This window comes from Myxocyprinus asiaticus, chromosome 35 (assembly GCF_019703515.2).
Source record: "Myxocyprinus asiaticus isolate MX2 ecotype Aquarium Trade chromosome 35, UBuf_Myxa_2, whole genome shotgun sequence".
NCBI classification, from domain to species: Eukaryota; Metazoa; Chordata; class Actinopteri; order Cypriniformes; family Catostomidae; genus Myxocyprinus; species Myxocyprinus asiaticus.
Window position 1 is genome coordinate 18,577,921 of NC_059378.1, and position 26,904 is coordinate 18,604,824.

The 26,904-nt window shown below is 37.8% G+C and overlaps 1 protein-coding gene across 6 annotated transcripts in view; it reads right to left on the reverse strand.

Moving 5' to 3' along the window:
- The window catches only part of LOC127426551 (microtubule-associated serine/threonine-protein kinase 3-like), a 64,377-nt gene that overhangs the window by 19,156 nt on the left and 18,317 nt on the right, over window positions 1-26,904 (reverse strand). For 4 of the 6 annotated variants that reach the window (XM_051673428.1, XM_051673425.1, XM_051673431.1 and 1 more), the window contains 16 exons: window positions 25,815-25,972; window positions 21,966-22,041; window positions 21,664-21,873; window positions 15,683-15,784; window positions 15,452-15,584; window positions 15,283-15,353; window positions 15,104-15,192; window positions 14,667-14,875; window positions 8,933-9,071; window positions 8,712-8,844; window positions 8,297-8,462; window positions 8,050-8,151; window positions 7,158-7,280; window positions 6,844-6,956; window positions 1,535-1,707; window positions 699-820 (listed from right to left, as the gene is read on the reverse strand). In XM_051673428.1, coding sequence (XP_051529388.1) covers window positions 699-820; window positions 1,535-1,707; window positions 6,844-6,956; window positions 7,158-7,280; window positions 8,050-8,151; window positions 8,297-8,462; window positions 8,712-8,844; window positions 8,933-9,071; window positions 14,667-14,875; window positions 15,104-15,192; window positions 15,283-15,353; window positions 15,452-15,584; window positions 15,683-15,784; window positions 21,664-21,873; window positions 21,966-22,041; window positions 25,815-25,972 — 2,119 coding nt within the window. The remainder of the gene's footprint in view (window positions 1-698; window positions 821-1,534; window positions 1,708-6,843; window positions 6,957-7,157; window positions 7,281-8,049; window positions 8,152-8,296; window positions 8,463-8,711; window positions 8,845-8,932; window positions 9,072-14,666; window positions 14,876-15,103; window positions 15,193-15,282; window positions 15,354-15,451; window positions 15,585-15,682; window positions 15,785-21,663; window positions 21,874-21,965; window positions 22,042-25,814; window positions 25,973-26,904) is intronic. The other 2 variants (XM_051673429.1, XM_051673426.1) reach the window with 1 other exon arrangement.

Consider the following 26,904-nt stretch of genomic DNA (forward strand, 5'->3'; position numbering starts at 1 on the left):
AAAGGAAAGGAACTGTTTTGCATGTGTCCCGAAAATAAGAATAATACTGATAATAATTAATAATACTGATAATAATTAATTCAAATTTAACTTTTGATGATTGAGGCTTTGTTCAAATTTTGTGAGAGTATAGAATCGTGTAGTAGAATTCAGTGCCGTAAATCGAACCAAATACTCGCCCTTTATAATTTTTTTTTTTTTTTTTAAATGTCACATTTTAATAAAATATCGGAAATAAACAATTAGTTGTTTTTTTTTAATCCGATCAATCGAAAAAATAATCGAAGATTAATCAATTATCAAAATAATTGTTAGTTGCAGCCCTAAATTATTTAATCAGAATATACTGAATTATTGTTATTTGAGGGGCTCTCAGCAAATATTTATACATGTGATTCATTTGATTAATTAATCTGCATATTATTAAATTAATTCAACTAAAAATAATTTAAGTGATTGATCACCCTAATACATTGATTTAACAGGGTAAAAAAAAATAAAATATATATGTATATATATTACCGTGCTAAATCAATATATTATTATTTATATCGGACTGTAGTGTCTTAAGTGTGATGCCTAAGAACGTCCCTAAACAGTGGTAAAAATCACTGTCACTGCCAGCTTCTTGTGGCTTATAGCTTTAATTTATATTTAATAGTACATTAAATTAGGAATTTAATTCATAGACAGCTTACCCTCATCGTCTGTGGACAGGGTGAATCGAGGCATGGCCTCCAGGCTGTGTGTGCTGCTCACCACTAGGGGGCTCACGGCACGCTCAGGCTGAGAGGAGCTGGAGGAAGTCCGAGGACGCAGGCTGGGAGAGATCACAAATACATAGAGCATGACTGCTGCTTTAAATGACATTTTCATAGAACTAAGGGCTAGTCCACCCAGAAATGAAACTTCTGTCATCTTTAATTCACTCTCATGTTGTTACAAACCTCTGTATGACTTACTTTTCCATACAATGAAAGTGAATGGGGACTGGAGTTGTCAAGCTCCACAAATGAAAAAAAAAAAAAAAAAAACTATAACAGCAGTCATTAAGTCTTTTAAAGGCCTTTGATAGCTTTGTTTGTGAAACCAAAATGTAAGTTGTTATTTCCTGATAATCTTCTGCTTCGCCACAGCTCTCAAATCCCATTCTTGGTCCCATATATTCAAATATGGCATGCGAAGATACATTGATGTGTTTAACATCAACGCAAGTCTCGTAACTGAAAATGACGCGGCAGTTTAAATATGCAGCAGTGAGAATATTTCAAGAGAATAATTACTTATATTTCGAAGCTATCGTATGACTTCAGCAGACTTTGTCTTTTAATTTTATTAATCAAATAAAGGAGCTAGACAAAATCCGTCCCTATACACATCAGTTTTAAGCATAAGAATGTAAACATTCTGCCTGACATCTCCTTTTGTGTGCCACAGAAGAAAACGCATCATGCAGGTTTGGAATTACATGAGGGCAAGTAAATGATAAGAATTTTCATTTTGGTAAACTCTTCATTTAAGTACGCCCTCTCACCATGCCCTCTGTGCAGTGAGCCTCTTGTCACCAGTGGATGCCTGGCGTTGGATCTCTCCAAGGGAGTGAGTTTCTCTTCCTTCTGCCCGGTCCTCCATCTCTTCACTGTGACTCCGGTCGGAGGAGAAACTTAGGTTGGATGGGGTGGCCAGGTGCTCCGTGCTACTGTAAACCTATAAAACAGTGGATGACAGAAAGTCAATGACAGTATACTCAGGGTTCCCACTCTTTTCAAGGCACAGTTTTCCAGGACATTTCATTTGCCCAACGGGTGTCATATTTAAGCAAAAACATACAAGAGGACATGATTCATATTGTGGTTATTGAATGGTTATTTTTTCAGAATTCATTTCACACATTAATTTTGAAGTGCACAGCATATGCAGATTATATATTTATTTAATTAAATTGTAACTTTTTGCAGTTTAATCATACTAGGACATATTGCAATTTTAATTTGATTATTTGTGCATTCAAACATTCTTTTTAGTCCCAAATATGTCAAATTCTGCGTTTCACAGCTAAATGTTTGACATTCTGCTTTTATAGCTAAAGCCATTTTTATGACTGGATTCAGTGATTCCGAATGGGTTTTCCATATCGTGGAAATCATAAGGCATGTGGTAACCATGGTTTAAGCAGACTCGGATTGCTTAATTATTATTAAAAATGTATTCGCATTCAGAGGTGTCAAGGCTGCATCACCACGCTACCACCTCTGGTTGTGAACTCATTTTCAAAAAAGTCAGCAGTCTGACTGTCAGCCATTGTCTAAGGTTTACAACTGAAATGTTTTTGTAGTTAACACAACAGCCATGTTAGAATGAAAAAAACATATTTTTCACTATATCAATACTTAAACTATTTTGTCGAAGCAAAGCAAAGATGACAGCCAATGATCAGAGAATGTAAGTAACAGGGCTTTGTTCATGTCAGTCAACCCTTGACGGCGTTTCACAATGTGCAGTTGCTGTGGCAGTAACAAAACAATACGAATTTGCGTATTTGCCACCTATCCCGAGTCCCGATCATTACCATGTTTTTGTACATGTAAAAAAAAAAAAAAAACATGTTAGTCATACCTTTAAAAAGTTTTATTATTTTTAAATATTTTCCAGGAGAAATAATTATTTTCCAGGACATTTAGGTGTTTTTCTCATTTTCTATGATTTTTCCATGACTGGAAAACTGTATCGCAAAATTCCAGGTTTTAGAGGAATTTTGTCACCTACCGCCATGGATGCAGGATCAAACAAAAGCAAACATTTACGGTCATTGTGGAAATATCGGAGGCAAATCTATGTAATATTCAAGTTGATCGGGTTCTAAAAAACATGAATAGGTTTTGTAATTTGTACATTGATGATGCTCATAACGTAGATTTATGCAAAAGCACCATTTACTCGTCCCACTCGCACAATAGGCTACAACAGATTCTATATTTATCAAACTGAACCAAAACAAATGGGGAAATGTGAATACGGAACTCAAACCTGCAACAATTCAATAATAAAAGAATATTTCCCACACTTAATGGATGTGTAAACACTTTTTCTTGTGTAAAGATGCTGCTGGCATGCGCAAAGTCCTCTTCCGGTGATTATGTTTCAATGAATAACATTGTTGCATTCATGGGTGATAATTCACATACTGAGTTCAGTGGTAATTAAATTCCACCTTACAAATAACTTTAATTACCTTGCAAATGACTAGTTTGATTAAACGTCCTGTGTGGGTGTGATTTATAAATAAATAACCCATAAAGAGTGTCTTTCTCCATTATTTACTAAATAAACGTGTGCTCTGCTAGGGTCAGTTCTAGCAAAGCTCCAATCAGTTTTAAGAAATTAACAGAACAGAATGACACAGTTATAATGTAAAACTGAATACATTTGTTAACAGTGTTAAAACCTTTTTTGCCCTGATTTTTGGATTGCACAATTAATCAAAACTGCATCCTGGCCTAGTGCGATTATCTAACCACAAAAGGCTGCGATTTAATTATAGAAATAATGTCAGCATGCACGGCTTGCTTCAGTTTTCAACCAGAGTTTTCAAGGCCCAAGGGTTTGAAATATATTTCTATTTTTTATATATATATTAAAAAAAAAACACATTCTAATACCCAATATAATACTATATTCTACAAAATAAATTATATTTTATTTATATATTTTTTTTTGGGATTCGAACTCATGACTCCAGGGGTGGTAGTCAGCATCAATACTCGCTGAGCTACCCAGACCCCCCTAATAAATTATTATATTAATACTAGGGCTGTGAATTGATAACATTTTTTTTTTTTAACAAATTCAAAATCGCAGTTTTCTGCGGTTGATCGCGAAACACCGTGTAACAAATGTATTTTTATTTTTTTGGGTTCCTGGGTAGTAAGTGTTATTTCCTAATTGCTTATGCCTCAAAAGTATAGAAAATGGCTATTATTCCCCACAAACTTTGCTTTTGTGACCAGGACAGTGATATTTTGAAATGTACCTATTTTCCAGAACATTCCAAATAGATTCAGTGCGGAGTAAACTTGGAGCAACTTCTAGAACTTTCTAAAACTTTCCAGTAATATAAATAGTAGTATAAATACAGGGGCCTTCAGCCCACCAGTTCAGTTTAGTTCCAGCTGCCTAAGTGGATACATATCTGCATTTTTCTGAGATGGCATCAAGAGGCTGCGAGCATCCGGCAGATGCATTTTGCTATGTCTGCGGCCAATTTATCAAGACAAGAGTGAAAAAGTACTCTGTGGAAGCATCTGCTAAGATGTGTGAGGCCTACAAGGCATATTTCGGCATGCCTGTCGGGGATCAAGACAAACCCTGGGCACCTCATTTCACCTGCGAGCAACTCCGGAAGGTAAGATGGACAATTGTTGCTCTGAATTTTATGTTATAAAATTGTTTAATTTTTTTCTTTTTTTTTTCCTTTTTCCCCTTTTTCCCCCAATTTGGAATGTCCAATTCCCAAAGCGGTTAAGTCCTCGTGGTCATATAGTGATTCGTCTCAATCCAGGTGGCGGAGGATGAATCCCAGCTGCCTCCACGTCTGAGACCGTCAACCCACGCATCTTATCACGTGGCTTGTTGAGCGTGTTACCACGGCATCCACGCTCAACTCACCATGCGCCCCACCGAGAACGAAGCACATTATGGCGACCACGAGGAGGTTACCCCATGTGACTCTACCCTCCCTAGCAACAGGGCCAATTTGGTTGCTTAGGAGACCTGGCTGGAGTCACTCAGCATGCCCTGGGATTCAAACTAGCGAACTCCAGGGGTGGTAGAAATGTTTTAATTTTTAAAATTGTAAAAAATTTTAATTTTAAAATGTTTTTTTGGGATGCCTTTGGGACAGCAGGGACACCAAGGCGCACTACCACAGGTGGGACTGGCCACAGCGGACCAAGTTCTCTGTGGGGAGGAACAACGTCAAGTGGGAGCCACTGGTGGACCCCCGGAAGGTGCTGATGCCACCACTGCACATCAAATTGGGCCTTATGAAACAATTTGTCAAAGCTCTAGATTCTTCCCTCAGCTGTCTGAGGCAAAGGTCAAAGCCGGTGTCTTCGTTGGACCACAGATAAATAAGATCCTAGAGTGCAATGAATTCCCCAAGAAGCTCACTAGTAAGGAGAAAGCAGCTTGGAACAGCTTTGTCGCAGTGGTTCGGGGGTTCCTGGGTAATCACAATGCCGAAAACTATGTGGAGCTGGTTGAGACTCTGGTGAAGAACTACGGCACAATGGGCTGTAGGATGTCCCTCAAAGTCCATATCCTTGATGCTCATCTTGATAAATTCAAGGAGAACATGGGAGTGTACTCGGAGCAGCAAGGTGAGCGCTTCCATCAGGATATTCTGGACTTTGAACGACGCTACCAAGGACACTATAACGAGAACATGATGGGAGACTACATTTGGGGGCTGATTCGTAAAAGTGATTTACAGTATAATCGTAAATCTCGAAAAAACTACTCACTTCTAAATCTTTTGTAGTCATTTTTGTATTACTTTAGTATAAATACATGTTAATTTGGATTCATATGTTGTTTTTTTTCTGACTTTATGTGAACGAAAAGACACAAATTCACCCATTTTCTCAATGGAAATAGGTACATTTCAAAATATCACTGTCCTGGTCACAAAAGCAAAGTTTGTGGGGAACAATAGCCATATTCTATACTTTTGAGGCAAAGCAATTAGGAAATAACACTTACTACCCAGGAACAAAAATTGTGTTACATCATAGTACATGATACAAGAAATTGGTTAATCATTTATTTTAATTATTTTAAAATTATTTTAATTTTTTTGCAGATAGAGTTAATTAGACATTTTTACAGGTATAAATCTTTGATAAAAGTATATGTATACATGACATAAAATTAGTGGACATGCTGTAATTAAAAGTTGGGCAACATCTTCTGGTGTTTTCCAAAGGACTTTAGGATTGGGCAGATTCAATTCATATCAAGCTTTATTGGCAAAATAAAATTAAATGTACATTGCCAATGCATAATTAGACACTATACATAAAGATATGAAACAAATGCTGAAATTCAATTTGATAAAGTTTAAAATCTCATAACGTTCATTTTCTCTGGCTGCCGTTCAGTCTCTGTCACGCACATCCTGGGTCTCTCTCTGGCAGTTTCACTTTTGACACTTGTTCAAATGACAGTGAGTGAGCGTTTTTGGCCAATGCAAAGAGATATGGCAGCTTGCCCGCATCTCTCCCACACCTGCCTCACCACTTACAGGAGAAGTCTCCATTCTCCACACAGTAAATCCGCTCCAGTGTTTATTATGCCCAGGACATGTGGTGTGCGTAATGAATAAAATCACTTTCTGTGCTAGGACGTGCAGTCTAGTCAAGTGTGAACCTCCTGGAAATGTATATATGCCAATTTTAGCCAAAGGAAATTTCAGGAAGAGAAAAAAACGGATACTGCATTAATTACATTAATTTTTTTTAACACGTTATTCTGTCAAGTATTAATCACAGAAATTAATTTTCCCAGCACTAATTAATCCTATTTACTTTTGTTATATACTTTTTCACTCAGATCAGTTTTGGGTCAACTGAAAGAGATGCTCTATTGAAGAGGACTCGAGTCTGAACAGCCTTAAAGAGTGAATCTTTCTATTGGCAGCAGACCATGGGCAAAACATGACACAATTTTACACCTTTTTAATGCTTTTAATCTTGATATCTAAGCAGCAGCAATATGAGATGTTAAATGTTCATCATATCGCAGTTCATCTTTCTGCATTAAAGTGCTTAGACATAAAAACCCAACCTTGCTGAAGCGATTTGACCAAGATGAAAATTGTCGTATTTCGAGGGAAGATTCTTCATCATTAGTTTCATCATCCTCATCAGAGGCCAAATGATGGTAGCGTTCAGATCGTGCTACACAGAAAAGAAAAAAAACAAAAGAAAAACAACAGATGTAGGGGGAAAAAAGTAAGGTTAACGGAGAAATAATAACTGCGTCTCAGTGGATAAGCCGGAAGAATGAGCTGACTTTTTTTTTTTTTTTAAGAGCGCTTGGCTCCAGGCATATATGTAGCTCAAAGAATTTCCTTTGTATGCTGAATTTGTGCAACTCACTGTCAAAATAACTAGTGTCATCTTCTGCCTCCAGCTGAGGGATGAATTCAGCTTTCTGACGCAGGAGTCCGTTCCAGTCCAGACCATTGAAGAACATATGCTGCTTTACCTCTGGGGCACCTCCTACCACAGACATTGAATTTCTTAGGAATTCATCCAACTTCCGCACATTCCTAAATAATGTGGTTGTATGAATGATGTTCAGGATTACATCGGTTTCAAACTAGGGCTGGGCGATATATTAAATATTTATAATTCATTCAATATCAATTTGTTGGCCATTAAATTAACTGACATTGTGAAAATTGCATATGGTTTAAAAATAAACAAAAATTATATTATTTGCTAATTATTTGGCAATTAAGTTTTCTTTCAGTGCCAGTATGCCAGTTTTACACCAACTCCTTGTGTCATGATTTGAGAATGTGACAGCATCAAAATATTTTAATAGCATCTGTGATAAACCTCATTATCAAAGGTGATGGAGTCGGGATGTTAATTTCCATGAATCGGTCGTTTCAAACGGTCCATTTCAATGAATTGGTTAAAAACACTTATTCAAAACAACAAATTATGTATTGTTATATTTGTGCATATAAAAAAATTATAGATTTCATTCTAGTGCATTTCATTTAGTGAAAAATGGTGTGAAAAACACGCCTTATTTTAAATATATTTTTTACCGTTTTATTTTCACTTACACATTTTAATCTACCTGGCAACAATGGCTGTTTGTTTTTAATTATTTCACTTTTAACCCATTTTAAGCAAAAGGACTAAATACATAAATATTAGGATAAATATTATAAACATCATTAAAAGGCCTGAAAAATATTAAATAAAATGTTTATCTATATTGCTCTACTCTAGCAGCAACTGAATAATAAAGTACCTGTTCCAAGTCTCTCAAGTGGGCTTTGTTTCAGTAATCGTGTGATCATGTCCTGGGCGTCTACAGGAAGGGCATCATCTCCATCTGGCCAGATAATCTCATCTGCATACAGAACAATGTAAATCAAATCCTTTCATGGCAGTTTAATTTCAAAGCAGTCTCTAAAGCTTCCTGATCCTTTTATCAGAATCTGTGTCCCACCAGCAAACAGGGCATAGAGTTTAAACACACATTCATCTGAACTCACCACTGACAACCTGCCCAAAAAGCTCTTCCGGTGTGTCTCCGAAGAATGGAACACATCCAACCAGGAACTCATACAAAATGATGCCCATAGCCCACCAGTCCACAGGTTTCCCATAGCCCTGCCGCAAGATCACTTCCGGAGCAATGTACTCTGGAGTGCCACAAACCTATAGCAAATTATATCAAACAGTGAAATATAGAAATATATACATAGTAAATAACTTATATCAGTAAAAGTTTTGTAAATTAGCAATAATTCTAATCAAAGCATTGTGATGTGATTGCTCAGGTGCTCTAAGTGTTGCTAAGGTGTTCACTAGGGGTGGTTACTGGCCCAAGTCATAAGAGCCCACACCCTGTACCCTAGTTATCGCTCAGGTCATATCATGCACCACTAATTGTATTAACAAGCTCACCTGCTTGTCAATGAACTCCCTGGTGTCCTTCTCAATGTGGCCTTCGTACAGATTGGTGGTCATGTTCATGAGGCCGATTTTAGAGAGTCCAAAATCAGTGAGTTTAATATGTCCCATCGAAGTAATCAAGAGGCTGCAAAGGGTTAATATAACTGCTTATAAACAATAGCATTCACATACAGCTGCATGAATGTTAAGCAATTTTTGCATTCTATTCTCACTTGTCTGGTTTGAGATCCCTGTGCACAATGCCATAACTGTGGAGGTACTCAAGAGCCAAAACTGTCTCTGCGAAGTACATCCTGGTCATATCCACAGGAAGTGGGCCCATGTTTTTCAGCAGAGTGGCACAGTCTCCACCTGGAGATCATATAACCACGGATGTTGTTATTGAGGTGGTAATAAAGGATAAAATGTCGTCAGCTTGTCATTTTCACAATGGCTGGCTGACTTTATCCTACTTATTACACGGCTACTTACCAGATAAATAAATGGACATTAACTCGTTTGACTGGGACAATGGTCAATTTTAGTGTTTATCTGTCATTATATATATATATATATATATATATATATATATATATATATATATATATATATATATATATATAATGACAGATAAACACTAAAATTGACCATTGTCCTTAGCAATATATATATATATATGAAAAAGTGTTTGCCCCCTTCCTGATTTCTTATTTTTTTGCATGTTTGTCACACTTAAATGTTTCAGATCATCAAACAAGTTTAAATATTAGTCAAAGATGACACAAGTAAACACAAAATGCAGTTTTTAAATAAAGGTTGTTATTATTAAGGGAAAACAAAATCCAAACCTACATGGCCCTGTGTGAAAAAGTGATTGCCCCCTAAACCTAATAACTGGTTGGGCCACCCTTAGCAGCAACAACTGCAATCAAGCGTTTGCAATAACTTGCAATGAGTCTTTTACAGCGCTGTGGAGGAATTTTGGCCCACTCATCTTTGCAGAATTGTTGAAATTCAGCCACAATGGAGGGTTTTCGAGCATGAACAGCCTTTTTAAGGTCATGCCACAGCATCTCGATAGGATTCAGGTCAGGATTTTGACTAGGCCACTCCAAAGTCTTCATTTTGTTTTTCTTCAGCCATTCAGAGGTGGACTTGCTGGTGTGTTTTGGATCATTGTCCTGCTGCAGAACCCAAGTTCGCTTCAGCTTGAGGTCACGAACAGATGGCCGGACATTCTCCTTCAGGATTTTTTGGTAGACAGCAGAATTCATGGTTCCATTTATCACAGCAAGTCTTCCAGGTCCTGAAGCAGCAAAACAGCCCCAGACCATCACACTACCACCACCATATTTTACTGTTGGTATGATGTTCTTTTTCTGAAATGCGGTGTTACTTTTACGCCAGATTTAATGGGACACACACCTTCCAAAAAGTTCAACTTTTGTCTCGTCAGTCCACAGAGTATTTTCCCAAAAGTCTTGGGGATCATCAAGATGTTTTCTGGCAAAAATGAGACGAGCCTTAATGTTCTTTTTGCTCAGCAGTGGTTTTCGTCTTGGAACTCTGCCATGCAGGCCATTTTTGCCTAGTCTCTTTCTTATGGTGGGGTCATGAACACTGACCTTAACTGAGGCAAGTGAGGCCTGCAATTCTTTGGATGTTGTTGTGGGGTCTTTTGTGACCTCTTGGATGAGTCGTCGCTGCGCTCTTGGGGTAATTTTGGTCGTCCGGCCACTCCTGGGAAGGTTCACCACTGTTCCATGTTTTCGCCATTTGTGGATAATGGCTCTCATTGTGGTTCTCTGGAGTCCCAAAGCTTTAGAAATGGCTTTATAACCTTTTCCAGACTGATAGATCTCAATTACTTTCTCATTTGTTCCTGAATTTCTTTGGATCTCGGCATGATGTCTAGCTTTTGAAGATCCTTTGGTCTACTTCACTTTGTCAGGAAGGTCCTATTTAAGTGATTACTTGATTGAGAACAGGTGTGGCAGTAATCAGGCCTGGGAGTGGCTAGAGAAATTGAACTCAGGTGTGATAAACCACAGTTATGTTTTAACAGGTGGGGCAAACACTTTTTCACACAGGGCCATGTAGGTTTGGATTTTGTTTTCCCTTAATAATAACAACCTTCATTTAAAAACTGCATTTTGTGTTTACTTGTGTCATCTTTGACTAATATTTAAACTTGTTTGATGATCTGAAACATTTAAGTGTGACAAACATGCAAACAAATAAGAAATCAGGAAGGGGGCAAACACTTTTTCACACCACTGTATATATATATATATATATATATATATACACACACACATATACATATATACACACATACACACACACACGTATATATAAAACATCTGCAAATGACCAATCAGATGCAAGTCCAGAGAGCCGTGTAATAATTCATCAATATGACAATGTAATTCCGTGCTAATATTATGTACAACAGCACTCTTTCTTGTGCGATATTGCTGATTTGGATCAGGTCATCCACATGCTCGAAGTTGGATTATAAGATAATTGCAATTAATATATAACAGAATTACTTGAATGCCATGTTTACATTGGATACAATATATTTTTATCATCCAAGTATCAGGAAAGTTTTAAATTGGACAATTTTTACTTTAAGGTGCTATGTGAAATCAAACTAAACTTAATTGATACTTTTAGGACTATAATATTCTGGCTGTACCCATGAGAATACGACTTTAATGAGTTGGGACTGTGCAAGTAAAAATGTCTTGTTTGCTACTCCATGACAGATGTTTTTCTTTCATCAAGCTCCTAATGATTTAAGTCATCTTTAAGAATATCTAAAGGCAAACAAGGCCATTTTTTTCCCCTAATATCAAACATCATTCGAGCATACACTGATGAGCCAAAGCATTATGACCACCTGGCTAATATGCTGTTGGTCCTCCACGTGCCGCCAAAAGAGCGCCGACCCGCCGAGGCACGGACTCCACAAGACCCCTGAAAGTGTCCTGTGGTATCTGGCACCAAGACATTAGCAGCAGATCCAGGCAGATTCAAGTCCTGTAAGTTGCAAGGTGGAGCCACCGTGGATTGGACTTGTTGGTCCAGCGCATCCCACAGATGCTCAATCGGATTGAGACCTGGGGAATTTTGAGGCCAGGGTAATACCATGAACTCTTCATCATATTCCTCAAACCATTCCCGATCAATGTGTGCAGTGTGGTAGGATGCATTATTCTGCTGAAAGAGGCCACTGCCATCACGGAATACCATTGCCATGAAGAGGTGTACCTGGTCTGCAATGTTGTTTAGGTGGGTGGCACGTGTCAAATTGATGTCCACATAAATGGCCAGACACAGGATTTCCCAGCAGAACATTGCCCAGAGCATCACACTCCCTCCACTGGCTTGTCATCTTCCAATAGTGCATCCAGGTGCCATCACTTCCCCAGGTAAACGGCACGCGCACACACACACGACCGTCCACGTGAAAACGGGACTCATCGGACTAGGCAACCTTCTTTCACTGCTCCAAGGTCTATGCGCAGCAGGGTGTGATGCACTGTGTGTTGTGACACATTCCTCCCAAAACCATAATTTAAATTTCCTGTGACTTGTGCCACAGTAGACCTTCTGTCGGTTCAGACCAGATGGATATCCTTCATTGCCCTCGCACATCGATGAGCCATGGGTGCCCAACACCCTGTTGCCGGTTTGTGGTTTGTCCCTCCTCAGACCACTGTCGGTAGGTACTCACCACTGCTGACCGGGAGCACCCCACAAGCCATGCCGTTTCAGAGATGCTCTGACCCCATCATCTGGCCATAACAATTTGGCCCTAGTCAAAGTCGCCCAGGTCTTTACTCCTGCCCATTTCTCCTAAATTCAACACGTTGACTACGAGAACTCATTGTTCACTTACCATCTAATCTACCCAGACCCTGACATGTGGCCTTGTTAGGAGATGATCAATGTTATTTGCTTCACCCGTGAGTGGTCATAATATTTTGGCTCATCAGTGTACTGTATATTAAACAAGATTAAAACTTTGCCCATAATTTCTCCACAAGTCTCACAGGACTACACTTTAAAGCCAATTATTACCCTTATATTTACAGTACAATGCCATATAAGCATAGGAAAGACAGAGGATGGCTGCTCATTAAGTTAGGTAAATGCAAGTAGTCTTTAAAAAATATATATACATTTTAGCATTTGTTATGAAAAAATACTAGCCTTAGTTTTAGAAACTTTAAACTGCCACAGTTGTAATAACAATGAAGTCTAATAGAATCCACCTAATAGATTATTTAATATGAAACTATTACATTTGTCAAAACAACACAGTTAATGTTACTATAAAATTTTGAAAATTTGTAATTAGGGCGATTTGAATTTTGAAAAATCTTTATTTTGGTGCAAGGCTGCGTTTTTTCTTTTCCTCATCAGAGCCTTTATAATGTGGGAGCTCTCAAGCTGTTTGAGAGGTTTGACTTCCTCCATAGCGCTTTAAACTAGAATTTTCATTCAAATTCGTCGCATAGTTTGTGGTCTGCACCAGGATATCGAGGACAGCTGAGGTAAGACACACATGCGCTCCAGTAGGATATAGCAGAGCAGAGGTTCTGCGATGGCTCGCGCCACACTCATGCAAAAACGGATTCAATCAGGTCACTTAAATGTGCGTTTCAGATGTGTAACAATTATCGAGACGGATATTACATTTTTTTTATGGAGGAAAAACCCTGATGCATAAACACATGTGTAACCTTGATCAACAGCTGTAGATGTGCAAATCTATGTCTGTTACACAAAAAATAAAAAAATAAAAAATTTTCATCATTCAGAGATTTGTGGCATTGATTTAGCAAAGTTGGCAAAACATTCTGAAATATTGGTTCTGATTTTTTATTTTTTTTTATATATATTTTACCAAATTTAAACTACATATGAATAATGGTCATTTAAACTCTGGTAAACTGGTAAACACACATCAATCAGACCTAGGTGATGAAAAGTGTGGTGAAAGTGTGTTTTTAGCAAGGTTTCTTCTATGACTTTTGTGCTAGAACTACACTTTCCTTTGTTTTGGGCTTAAAGTAATAGTTCACCCAAAAATGAAAATTCTCTCATCATTTTGTCACCCTCATGTTATTTAAGATGTGTATGACTTTCTTTCTTCTGCTGAATACAAACAAAGATTTTTAGAGGAATATCTCAGCTCTGTAGGTCCATACAAGTTAAATGGTAACCAGGACTTTGAAGCTCCAAAAAGGAAATAAAGTCTGCATAAACATACCGGTTATCAATCGGACTGCAGTGGCTTTATCAATCTCTTCTAAAGTGATCCAATTTGTTGAGTCAAAACAGACCAAAAATATACCTCCTTTTTCACTGTATATCTTGCTATTGCAGTCTCTATCCACGATCATCATGTCAAGCTCGATTACACTTCCTAGTGCTTGACGCATACACAGAGCACTAGAATGGCGCTATAGGAAGTGTAATCAAGCCTGAAATCATGATCGCCAAGGAGACTGTTATCAAGATGTAAAGTGAAAAAGTTACATTTCAGTCTGTTCTCACCCAAAACCAACTGTATCGCTCCAGAAGACATTGTTTAAACCACTGGAGTCTGATGGATTATGTTTATGCAGCCTTTATGTGCTTTTTGGTGCTTCAAAGGCCTGATTCACATTCACTTGCATTGTATGGACCTACAGAGCTGAAATATTCTTCTAAAAATCTTCGTTTGTGTTGTGCAGAAGAAAGTCACACATCTGTAATGGCATGAGGGTGAGTATAAGTTGAGTGAATTTTTATGTTTGGGTGAACTAACACTTTAATTATAGGTTGTATATTTTTACTTGTTGCGTCTGCATTTTAATGTGAAAAAAGTGTATAATGCAAAGGATCAAAATATAGATTCCATTAGGTTATAAACCTGTTTATGCTTGATATAATCTATGTTAAGTGCCTCACCTTCCACATACTCCATAACCATGCACAGGTGCCTCCGTGTCTCGAAAGAGCAGAACATGCTAACTACAAAAGGGTTCTCTGCAAACGTCAGTATGTCTCGCTCCACAAACACCTGCTGGATCTGGTTCCGCAGAATCAGGTTCTGTCGATTGATCTTTTTCATGGCAAATCGTTGGCGAGTTTCTTTATGCCTTACCAGATGCACAGCCCTGCAGGACAGATTGAAAACAGACCAAGATTCAGCACAGAACTTCAAAAAACAGCAAGATGACTGAAAGGCTCGCTGGCATGAAGATATCAAGATAATGTAGTGAGCTAGGATTAGATTTAAGATGGAAGATGAGAATGTTTTGCCAGCCGAGAAAGGTGTCCTTATGCTGCCTCTAAAATAATCATTTTCATACCATGGTCATGATGGGCCATGATGTGATGCTTACCCATAAGCCCCATTACTGATGAGTTTTATGGTCTCAAAATCACTCTCCAGTGGTTTCCTTCGTGATGGTGTGGGTAAGGATTTATTCTGCTAAAAGAATCGGTAGAGACAAATCATTGGTGACATTTTATAAAACTCAGCAAGGCTATTTTATGCTTCAGCTCTTTTTGGTGCATTTACCTCTGCAGATTCTTCTAAATCAACAGTCAGTGTGGGGCCAGAATCAAACTGCTCCTCTAGCTGCACAACTTCTATCAAAAGAGATGACAGATGCAACAAAATGAGTCAAAGGACAATGCCCAGGCTTTCCAAACAAAGTGTATCATATGATAAACGACAGATCTCGCACCATCAAGGGGATCTCGGTTGAGCCCAAGCTGGCTGATTATATATCGGGGAATATCCGTTTTGATGCCCTGGCCGACCTTGGCGTGACCTTCTGCAGCCTCTAGTAGATGATAAAACTCTTCAGGGTCAAACTCCTGCAAAATAATCAGGAGCACAGTAAGGGAAATGTTAGACAATCAAGAATATTCACTGGAGGACTGAGAATCAGTGTAGGTGTTTTGCGGCATCTAACCAGACACTCCAGCAGTCGTGCAGGGCGTGAGATGATGATGAGAATCTTCTTCACCAGTTGGGTGATAACTGATACCTCCTCACTCTCAGAGCGCTCCAGAGCCTTGACAAGACAAACACATGCAGTTAAAGGGGCCATATAATGTTTCTGCAGTTTAAACATTCACAGTGCAAAGCTCCCTCCATAGTCCACCCACCCATAGTCCACCCGAGCTGCAAAAATGGGATGTTCAGAAATCGTCACTGTAATCACATTAAAGGAATGTTTATGGTTTCGATACTAGTTAAGTTATATCAACAGCATCTGTGTCATACTGTTAATTTTTTGACTCAATAATTTGGATTTTTTTGCTACACTAAACAAGTAGTGTTTACAGTAATGCAGCAATGTCTATGGTATATTTAGACAAATAGTGTTTACTGTAATGCAGCAATGTCTATGGTATATTTAGACAAATAGTGTTTACTGTAATGCAGCAATGTCTATGGTATATTTAGACAAATAGTGTTTACTGTAATGCAGCAATGTCTATGGTATATTTAGACAGCTTTACAGCTTAAATAACATTAACTCTTCTGTTCAAAAATTAAAGCTTAAAAGGAATGTTCTGTGTTCAATACAAGTTAAGCTCTATCAACAGCATTTGTGGCATAATATTGATGACCACAAAAATGTATTATGACTTGCCCCTCCATCAAAAAAAAAGCAGTTCCAGTAAGGCCCATACAATGAAAATGAATGGGGCCAATCAGTAAACGTTAAAATACTCATTATTTCAAAAGTATAGCCACAAGACATTAACAATATGTTATGATTTTAGTGTGATAAAATCACTGTAAAGTTATATCCAATTTTACAACTTCGTTTCCATGATTTTGTTATGTTAACAAACCTAAAATTATGACTTAAATAACTTTACAGCTCAAATAATACATGAGTGTGACGAGGAGGAGGGCGTGACCAGGCCATGACCGAGTGCACGGTGAATCAGCTGATCAGCAGGATAGCGAGATAAAGGGGAGCCGGAGGCGCCAGTTCGAGAGAGACGCACTCGGCCACGCTGCATGTGTGTCTATGTTCGTTTATGTTTTATGTTGCTTTAAGTTCATTTTTATCATTAAACCTTTATGTTGACTGTTCAGCCAGTTCCCGCCTCCTCCTTGCCCATCCTTATACTGTTACAGTGGTGCCGAAACCCAGGAGGGAAGAGGGATGCGCTGTCGCAGAGTCCTTGCCGCTACCATCCACCAGGGGAGCAGCCACGGCCATCTGCCTGGGGATGGAGGGGTCGTTGCTGGCCGCTGAAGAAGGATGTTACATTAAACCGTTATGTTGACTGTTCAGCTGGTTCCCGCCTCCTCCCATCCTTATACTGTTACAGTGAGTTTTAACTGAAGAATTAATGTGATGCTTTAATAAAAATTATAAGCGTCACATTTCTGCCTTTAAACCCTCCAAAAATTGTCCCCATTCACTTCAATTTTTGCTTTTTTTTTTTTTGAAAGAAAAAGACAGATGAGTCTAAATCATTTTTGTGGTAATCAACATTATGCCAGAAATGCTGTTGATTGAGCTTAAATTATATTTAAAATGGTCATGTAAACTTTATTTTTGGTACATCATAAGAGGATTTTTGTGAAACCAAAAAATGTAAAATGCACATCATTACAAGTCTGCATACTGCGCCAGTCATCAAACGACTACACACATAGGGACGCCGTGTCTGTCCTTAACAACAGGAGTATTTGGCTAAGTGACTGGAATGTTATTTCTTGCTTGCGCAGGGGAATCTGTTGGCTTGTGGGATGCAGAGTGGGAGGTAATGAGCACTACATCAGCTTTGGTGATACAGGATCAAAATCCTTCCTAGGCACTTGCGTATATTTTAATAAACTATGCATGCTCATTGCATCTGGATTTGAAAAACAGAGAAATTATCTTAAATAATTATATGTCCTGAACAAAAGTGTCTGCCAAAACTGTTTTAATCTATCTTGAGCTGCTGTCTCCTCCTGTAACGCTGTTTAGGAGAAAAGCTGAGTAAACAAGGGTTCACACTTGGTCAGGGCGACTCCCACGAAAAACTAAAATTACTGCATTTTATGTATTTGATGAAGCGGAATAAAGTGTGAGAGACGTGCTGTCAAATCAGCATTAAAGAGCCTCATAGCGCTATGAGATGTGTGACTAATGTTTCGCAGACAGCCAAATGTCACTGGAAGAGGGGTTTTATAGAGGAAACATGGATGCCTCTGCCTCCACACGAACCACCACATAAAAACAATGAATCGTTTCCTTTTATATCACTGCAGCCAGTCGTCTTCCTCCTTTATAAGCAAATGGCAACTCAGACTCAACGTACAGTGACTTGTGCCCATGCATTAGAAAGATTTTTAATCATGCCTGAACGGTTATCATCATAATTTCTAATCTATAATATTCAATGACCTTAAATCATATGGAGACCCATCTGTGCCCCTCAATCAACAAAGAAATCAATATCAATAATAGGACAACAGATAAACACAATAGATTAAAACTGTAATTATGTTTCAGAGATGCAGACTAGTGTTTAGCACACATGCCCTGACACATGAAAGGGATAGTTCACCCAAAAATGAAAATTCTCTCATTTACTTAACCTCATGCCATCCCAGATATGATTTTCTGTCTTCAGCTAAACACAAAGATTTTTAGAAGAATATCTCAGCTCTGTAGGTCCATACAATGCAAGTGAATGGTGACCAAAACTTGGAAGCTCCAAAAAGCACATAAAGGCAGCATAAAAGTAATTCAGGAGTTACATTTTGGTCAGAAGACATAGATTAAACCACTGGAGTCTTATGGATTACTTTTATGCTGCCTTACTGTGTTTTTTGGAGCTTCAAAGATTTCGTCACCATTCACTTGCATTTTATGGACCTACAGAGCTGAGATATTCTTCTAAAAATCTTAATTTGTGTTCTGCATTAGACAGAAAGTCAGACATCTGGGATGGCATGAGGGTGAGTACATTTTCATTTTTGGTTGAACTATTCCTTTAAACTCTGGTGCTAGTGTGGAAGACAAGGGTTTAATTCTGGCATTCTGAACTGTCTCTGTAAATAAAGTGGCTTAGAAAATAAAACAAATTACAATTATGAATAGATTCATCATTTTTTTTAAATAAAATATTCTTAATTTAATTACAACCTGCATATTGTATTTTCAGTTTATTCATATATTTATATTCATTTATCCATGTTTAGGCATTTCATGATTAGTTTAATTTATTACTCAAATTATAATTGAGTGGCACTGGTACAAATGGGTTACCATCAAATAAAAGAGCATCATCAACTATGCATAATTGCAGCATAGTTCTACATTAATTAATTGCCATTGATAACATCTCTTCAAATAAAGTTTTTGCTCAATTTAAGTCTGAAAACATATAATTATCAACATCCTCAGATTTAAAACATAGCAGCATGGTTCTAAACATCAAATCTATGGAAAGAAAGCAGCAAAGACTATTAGTGTAGCGACAGTGGAACAGTGGAAAGAAACTGATGTAACCACATGCCAACACTAATGCACAGGATTTGACTATAAATCACAAAAGGTTCATGATGGAAAAGTTACAGCAGTTTTTATCTGCAGTATGACTGCAGTATAAGGACCCCTGTGCCTGGCAGGGGTGACTAAGGGAAGTGGAACACTTTAATAGCCTTATCTACGAGCACGACATCCACAGCACACCAGCTATCTTGCCTGGGGTTGTCTGAACACTATGTGCAGGGTGGGCGTAAGGGTTGCTATGGAAACGAACACCCTGTAGTTGAGATGAGCATAAAGCTAGAACAGGGAGATCTATATCTCTAATCAAAGACACAGCTGCAGGGTACACGCACACATATACACAAAATGACAGGTACAATTACACCAGCAAGCAAATGCTCACGTGTATGCAAATGCATGCGCACACTTAGGGAAATTAACCAGACAACGCCAACCAGAGAGAGTGAACAACTTCTAGTTAAGAGATGCTCTTTTCTTGCCATGTGTAAGAAAACTGCTAGTCTGACATAAACTGGGGAATTTGAGGCAATTTTCACTATCAATACATCAAGTTGTCACACTTACTGTTGAGAATATGAGATGTTATTTCCCCCTTATTTTGGTTCACCCGAAAAAGGACATTCAGTGCTAAATACGGTTGTTCATACAAAGTTTGTTTATGAAACAGTGACAACTGCATTCCATGACCAAAAGTGACTTCCTCCAGTTTTAAAGAGTAACAACTGAATTTTGAGAGCGAGTTCATTTGATCTAAGCTGTATAAACAGAATCACAGTGGACAACTAGATGTCGGTCATGTCATTACTTCGCTCTACACCAAGTGCTTTGCTAAATAGTATCTCAAAAAGCATTACAATTTGTGGCCTGTGTTGCTTAAATACAATATGATGAATAAAATCAATTTTGTATAATTTTGTATTTTTTTTATCTTTTATCCCCTTTTCTCCCCAATTTGGAATGCCCAGTTCTCACTACTTAGTAGGTCCTCGTGGTGGCGCAGTTACTCTCCTCAATCCAGGTGGTGGAGGACGAGTCTCAGTTGCCTCCGCTTCTGAGACTGTCAATCCGCGCATCTTATCACGTGGCTCATTGTGCATGACACAACGGAGACTCACAGCATGTGGAGGCTCATGCTACTTTCTGCAATCCATGCACAACTTACCACGTGCCCCATTGAGAGCTAGAACCACTAACCACGACCACGAGGAGGTTACCCCATATGACTCTACCCTCCCTAGCAACCGGGCCAATTTGGTTGCTTAGGAGACCTGGCTGGAGCCACTCAGCACCCTCTGGATTCGAACTCGCAAATCCAAAGGGTGGTAGTCAGCGTCAATACTCGCTGACTTTCTGAACAAAAGTCATGAAAGTCGTGAAAATTTAAAATTCCCACCACAGTGTCATTTCCGCCACAACTCAAATTCTGTATTTGGTTTAACAGGATTTCATGGTGGAAATAACAGTGATGGAAATTACATTAACATTTTGAAATTATTTGGCAGATTCCTTTATCTTGCTAATTTTACAGCTTACATTTTATGTATCCTAAATACACACAATTAAATACCTTTTTTACATTGCATAATTTACAGTTATACAGTTTAATTGGAAATGCTGCCCAATTAAAATATTCTGCTCATAAGTGATTTTTACCTTGATTTATATATATATATATCACTTTAATTTAAACTCAATTTAAATTTAAACTCAAGCATGCGCTCTTCACTAACACTTATGTCAACTTGTTAAGCAAGTACACTAACTTTTAAAAGAACTTTCAAAAGGCAAAATTGTTTAGTGTGGTGGAAATGATACCACAATTTATTTTCACACCAAAAATCTTGAAATCGTTTTTGTTTATTTCACTCTTTAATTAGATTTGCATAGTTTTAAACATAGTCATTTGTATTTTTATAATGGATTTTCACAGCTTTATATTGAAAGTCTGAGTCTAGGACAAGGCAAAAAACACTCAAATCTGAACATAAAAGGCATAATATATTTATTAGTACCGAAAATATATGATAAAGGCATGGTTTTAATGTGACACATATAACAAAAAGAAAAAAAGTTTAAATCTGTTCATTTGAATAAAACTCAACCCCTGAGACATAAAAGTGACTGAAGTTGAAGAAACACCTTTTTGTGTCTCTAATATATTAGTTAAGCTACATACCAAAACGATTGTCTGGATTCACTTTCTGCATAGATGACTTTCCATCAAACAACAAGTGATGAAAATTCTTTCTTTTATAATTTAAAATATTTGGATTCAAGCATACAACAAAACCCAGGCCAACCAAATGCACATCAGATCCAAATTCTGATTAATGTTTATTAGTAATATGGTCAAATTCTAAAACTGTTTTGAAAACGACACACTAAAATCATTTAAACCAAGCCTGAGATTCACGGCTCACCTCATACAGCAGTTTTTCTAGTTTATCCTGCAGCTCAATGAAGTACAGGGATGTGATCAGGCCTTTCTGGGATTTATCCAGACAGTCTCTGGCAAGCTCCACCAGCTGGTGCTGGATAAATCCCAGGACTCCATCACCCAATGGGAGGGTGCTGTCCGAGGAACACTGCCTGATGATGTCCAGCAAATGCTCCTCCATCTGAGCGGTGGCCTGTATAGCAGAAAGATGTTCACCTTACAGGTGAATTCACACTTGGAGGGGAAAAACTGGCAATAATTTGGAGATATAATCAATCCACATACCTTTGGAAAGCGTTCCTTATAGACATGGTTCATCATTATAATTTCATTATCAAATGAGCCACCTGTTCGTCCAGGGCTAAAACAAGGAGAAAGAAAAGATAAAAATCATGCATGTTCAAGGCCAAATACTGTAAACATAAACATTAGGGCTGTCAATCAATTAAATTTTTTAATAGAATTAATTACATGATATGCAAATTAATTAATCAAATTAATACATAAATATTTGCAGAGAAACCCCTCAAATAACAATAATTCAATATATAATGATTAAATAATTACAAATAGTTATATATATATATAACAGAAAATTAAAAAGCATTACATTATTTAGGCACACAAGTTAAGCATTAAAAAGATAATACAAAAAGTGTTTTAGAATGCAATATACTGTTTATTTCCGTTTTACTGAACATAAGCCTATCACTGGCCTACAGTTCACAGCAATCCATTTTGCAATTGAATTAATCAATCAGTCCGAGATGTATTATAAGGGCTTTTCTAAGGAAGCATCAATGTACACCTGCGTCAGACGGACGCTTTTGGAGCGTCTCGGTTGCACTGCGTCATAAACATACAATTTTTAGGTTGCTGTGTCACGTTAAACGAAGTTTGAAACTTAGAAAAAGACGTCTTGAGATCCCTGCATTCGGATTTACGCTCCATCAAGCTGTTTGTACACAAGAACGTGTTCATATTCTTGTGTTGTCTGCTATCGGTAAATGTGGTTTGTTCTGTCTGTTTGAGCTGCGCATTGCCTATACAGCGAGTTTCGCTTACTGCCCCCTGGAGAAAACAGGTGGTACTCCATGCTTGAATTGCTACTATAGAAGGAATATTACTTATTACGGTATGGGGACATGATTAATTGCATTATTTTATTTTTTATTAGGGATGTTAAACTGACAGCCCTAATAAACATCAATTTTCATTGACTTATAGATCCATATTTTCTACAAAATTGTTTTTGAAGCACAAATAATCATGCTTTTTGGCTGTTTCATATCGCATATTGCTAATATCGCTTCTGAAGATATGGATTTATCCACTGGAGTTGTATGGATTACTTTTATGCTGCCTTTATGTGCTTTTTAGACCTTCAAAGTTCTGGAGACCATTCACTTGCATTGTATGGACCTACAAAGCTGAAATATACTTCTACAAATCTTTGTTTGTGTTCAGCAGAAGGAAAATCATACACATCTGGGAAGGAATGAGGGTTAGGAAATGATGAGAGAATTTTCATTTTTGGGTGAACTATCCATTACAAAATCCAGCTCATAGGAGTGATTTGTTTCTGACTCCAACTACAGTGGTCACCAATGAGTTCATGCAATCGCTTATATTTCAATATCATCAGTGAGGAACACAACTCTAATAACCAAGTGTGCAGTGTGAAGTGTGTGTTTTGGGGTGTGTGGTGCATCACACTGTGGGTGGACATCTAAAGCTCTGAGTCCTGCAGAGATGTGGGCTAAAGGTGAGGCACTGCACTGCAGGCTGAGCAAAAGCAACAGACTGTAGCTAAGCTCAGAAAGGATGACATTTCCAAAGAAATTAGGCAGATTTGGTTTTTATTTCTCACAAGCGGCTGGATGCAAATTTCAAATCCTGGTGTTCAATAACACCAAATTGAATTCAGTCTCCTGTTCTCTGACTTAGCCTTGAGGGAGGTTCTTCACAAGTCAAAAACACTTTAGTTTTGAAAGGGCAAGCCTGGATATTCTTATTAGTCATGAGTCCACTCATCTGACAGCAAGCCTACCAACAAACTGCACTGAACAGTACTTAGGAAATTAATTTTGACTTTACATATTACAGTCACAGTAGCTTTTTTTGTTTTAAATTATTTATTTTAGGCCGTTTTGCAACTTTCATTAAACGATGGAAAGAAAATAGAGGGATAGGATCGGAAAATGAAGTTAGCTGGACTCATGTCACCAGCATGAGCACCAGGGATCAATGTGTTGTAGCATGTGCTACCCGCCAGGCCATGGCTCTTACAGTCACTGTAGTTTAATAAAACTCCAGGTAAACTATTTAAAGGCCACGTACACACTGCAGCTAAATGAGGTTGTCAGTTCACCTCTGAGTGCTTAATCCTGTTCTGTACTCAGAGTTCGGTAATTTACGGGAGTGACAACTGCATTTTACTCCCATAAAATTCAGATAGTGACAACTGCATTTTCATATATTCCACAAAGTGTGTACGAAGCCGAACTGAACAACTAGTTATTTATAATGTGATCAAAAGTGCGTGACATTTGTCCGTCTTCTCCTGATGCAAATCACACAAACAGAGGTGTTTGTCTTCACTCATTTATATATTCTAGTCTTTCTCCACTGTAGTTTCTCTCATCAACCCTGCAGTCTCGGGATAACTGGTACAATACAGTCCAGAGAGCGCACACTGTTTAACAGCAGCTGCTTGGCGCCCATAAACAAAACACAGTGACTCTGTCAATGGAAGCTATCTAAACATTGCCAGATGATAATGGGTCTCTGATGGATAATCGCTTTGCTCAAAAATAGAGAACAAAAAAACGAGTTAAACTGGTGGCATTCATGTTTCTTGTTCACAGGCGCGATATGCTGCAGTGTTGCTATGGATATCATTTGTCAATCATCGCAATTGCGGGAGTAACACCTGTATTCTGTACACGCATAAAATGAAAATTTAGGGGATTCAATCATGCATTTAAATGTGGTTGTCACTCCCAAAACTTTGTAGTCAGTACGTGGCCAAAGATGAAGCGTGTCTGTTCTGCACTACTAGCGTCAGCAAATGGAATGGAGAAAAGAAAAAAAAAAAAAAAAGAAAAAAAAAACAGGTTTCTCAATTGGTCAGACAAACAGACAGTCTCACCCCTGAGCAAATGTTGCTATGTTGGGCTGGTTGAAATGCTCAAACAAACATTGCAAGGTTTTGATAGCGCCAGTGTTAACCATTTGGGAAAATCAACCTACGAATGGCTTTCTTATAGCTGATTGTAGGTATAGTTCACCAAAAAATTAAAATTCTCATCATTTACTCACCCTCATGCCATCCCAGATGTGTGACTTACTTTCTTTTGCTGAACACAAATTAAGAGTTTTACAAGAATATCTCAGCACTGTAGGTCCATACAACACAAGTGAATGGTGACCAGAACTGCAAAAGCTCCAAAAAGGAGAAAAAAATCAGCATAAAAGTAATCCATAAGACTCCATTGGTTTAAACATTGTCTTCAGAAGCGATACAGTTGGTTTTGGGTGAGAACAGACCAAAACTCAATTTTCACAATACATCTTGTTATTGCAGTCTCTAAGCACAATCATGATTCCAAGTTCAATAACACTTCCTAGCGCTTGTCACATGTGCAAAGTGCTAGAGGAAGTGCAATCGAGCTTGAAATAATGAATGCCAAGGGGACTGCGGTCAAGTTGTTTTGGTCTGTTATCACGCAAAACCAACTGGATCGCTTCAGAAGACATTGATTAAACACTGGAGTCTGATTAATTATTTTTATGCTGCCTTTATGTGCTTTTGGAGTTCTGGTCACAATTCAGCTGCACTGTATGTACCTAGAACAAAAATATTCTTATAAAAATCTTAATTTGTGTTCAGCAGAAGAAAGTCTTACACATCTGGAATGGCATAAGGGTGAGTAAATGATGAGAACATTTTCATTTTGGGATAAACTAACCCTTTAAACTGGGATAGTAGAATATTTTACCATCTAACAATGACACACGTCGCCTTTAAACTCCACTCAAAGACGTAAATTGAACCCAAAATAACCAAATTAAAATGTAAACAATGACATCATAGATTGCAATTAATGTGTGTGTTTGTGTATACTTGTTTACCTAAGGCTACGTGACCGGGGCCGTATGAATGGTGAGGGCCGCCCATCTTCCTCAGTCATGCTCTCCGAACTTCGGAAGTGTTTGAACAGAAAATGAAGTTCGTCCTGTGTGGGTTGGTATGGAAGCTGGTGGAGTCGCTCTTGAGATGAGGATGAAGACTGCAAAACAACAAACCTCATTGCTCCATCACATACACACATGGGTACAATTCAAAACCATTTATGAACATACAGTGGGGTTCAAGAGTTCACTTTCTATTTTACATTCTATTTCGCATTTTTCTAATGTCAAGCATTTTTTCATAAATATTTTCAGCCTAACAATTTGAGTAAAAAAAAAAAAAAAAAAAAAAAGGATAGTATTTGGTATGTCCACCCTTTTCTTTAATAAATGCAAGCACTTGAGCTGGAATGAACAACACAAGTTTGCACAAACCCTAATAATCCAAGTTATCCCACCATGATTTGAGAAAATTCCAAAGAGCATCTTGTGTGCTCCAATACAAAAAAAAAAAAAAAAAGGAATGTTTCTAGTGACCTAGAAATAATGCAGAATCTTAAAGGAATATTCCGGGTTCAATACAAGTCGACAGCATTTGTGGCATAATGATAATAACCACAAAAATACATTTAATCTCATCCCTCCTTTCAATAAAAGCAGAAATCAAGGGTATAGTGAGGCACTTACAATGGAAGTAAATGGGGCAAAGTTTTGGAGTGTTTAAAGGAAGAAATGTGAAGCTTATAATTTTTCTGTTAAACTCATGTATTATTTGAGCTGTAAAGTTGTTTAAATAGTCATTTTTATGGTCGTTTTAGGGTTTGTTGACATTACATCGTCATGGCAAAGAAGTTGTCAAATTGGCTATAACTTCACACAGAAAAGGTCAGTTATGAAGTTAAAGCTCAGCATTTAAAAAAAAATCGTCCCCATTCACTTCCATTGTAAGAGCCTCACTGTAACCCAGATTTTTGCTTTTTTAAAGAAAAGGAGGGGCAAAATTTATTTTTGAGTTAATCAATATTATGCCACAAATGCTGTTGATCATGCTTAAATTGTATTGAACCTGGCATATTCCTTTAAATATTTC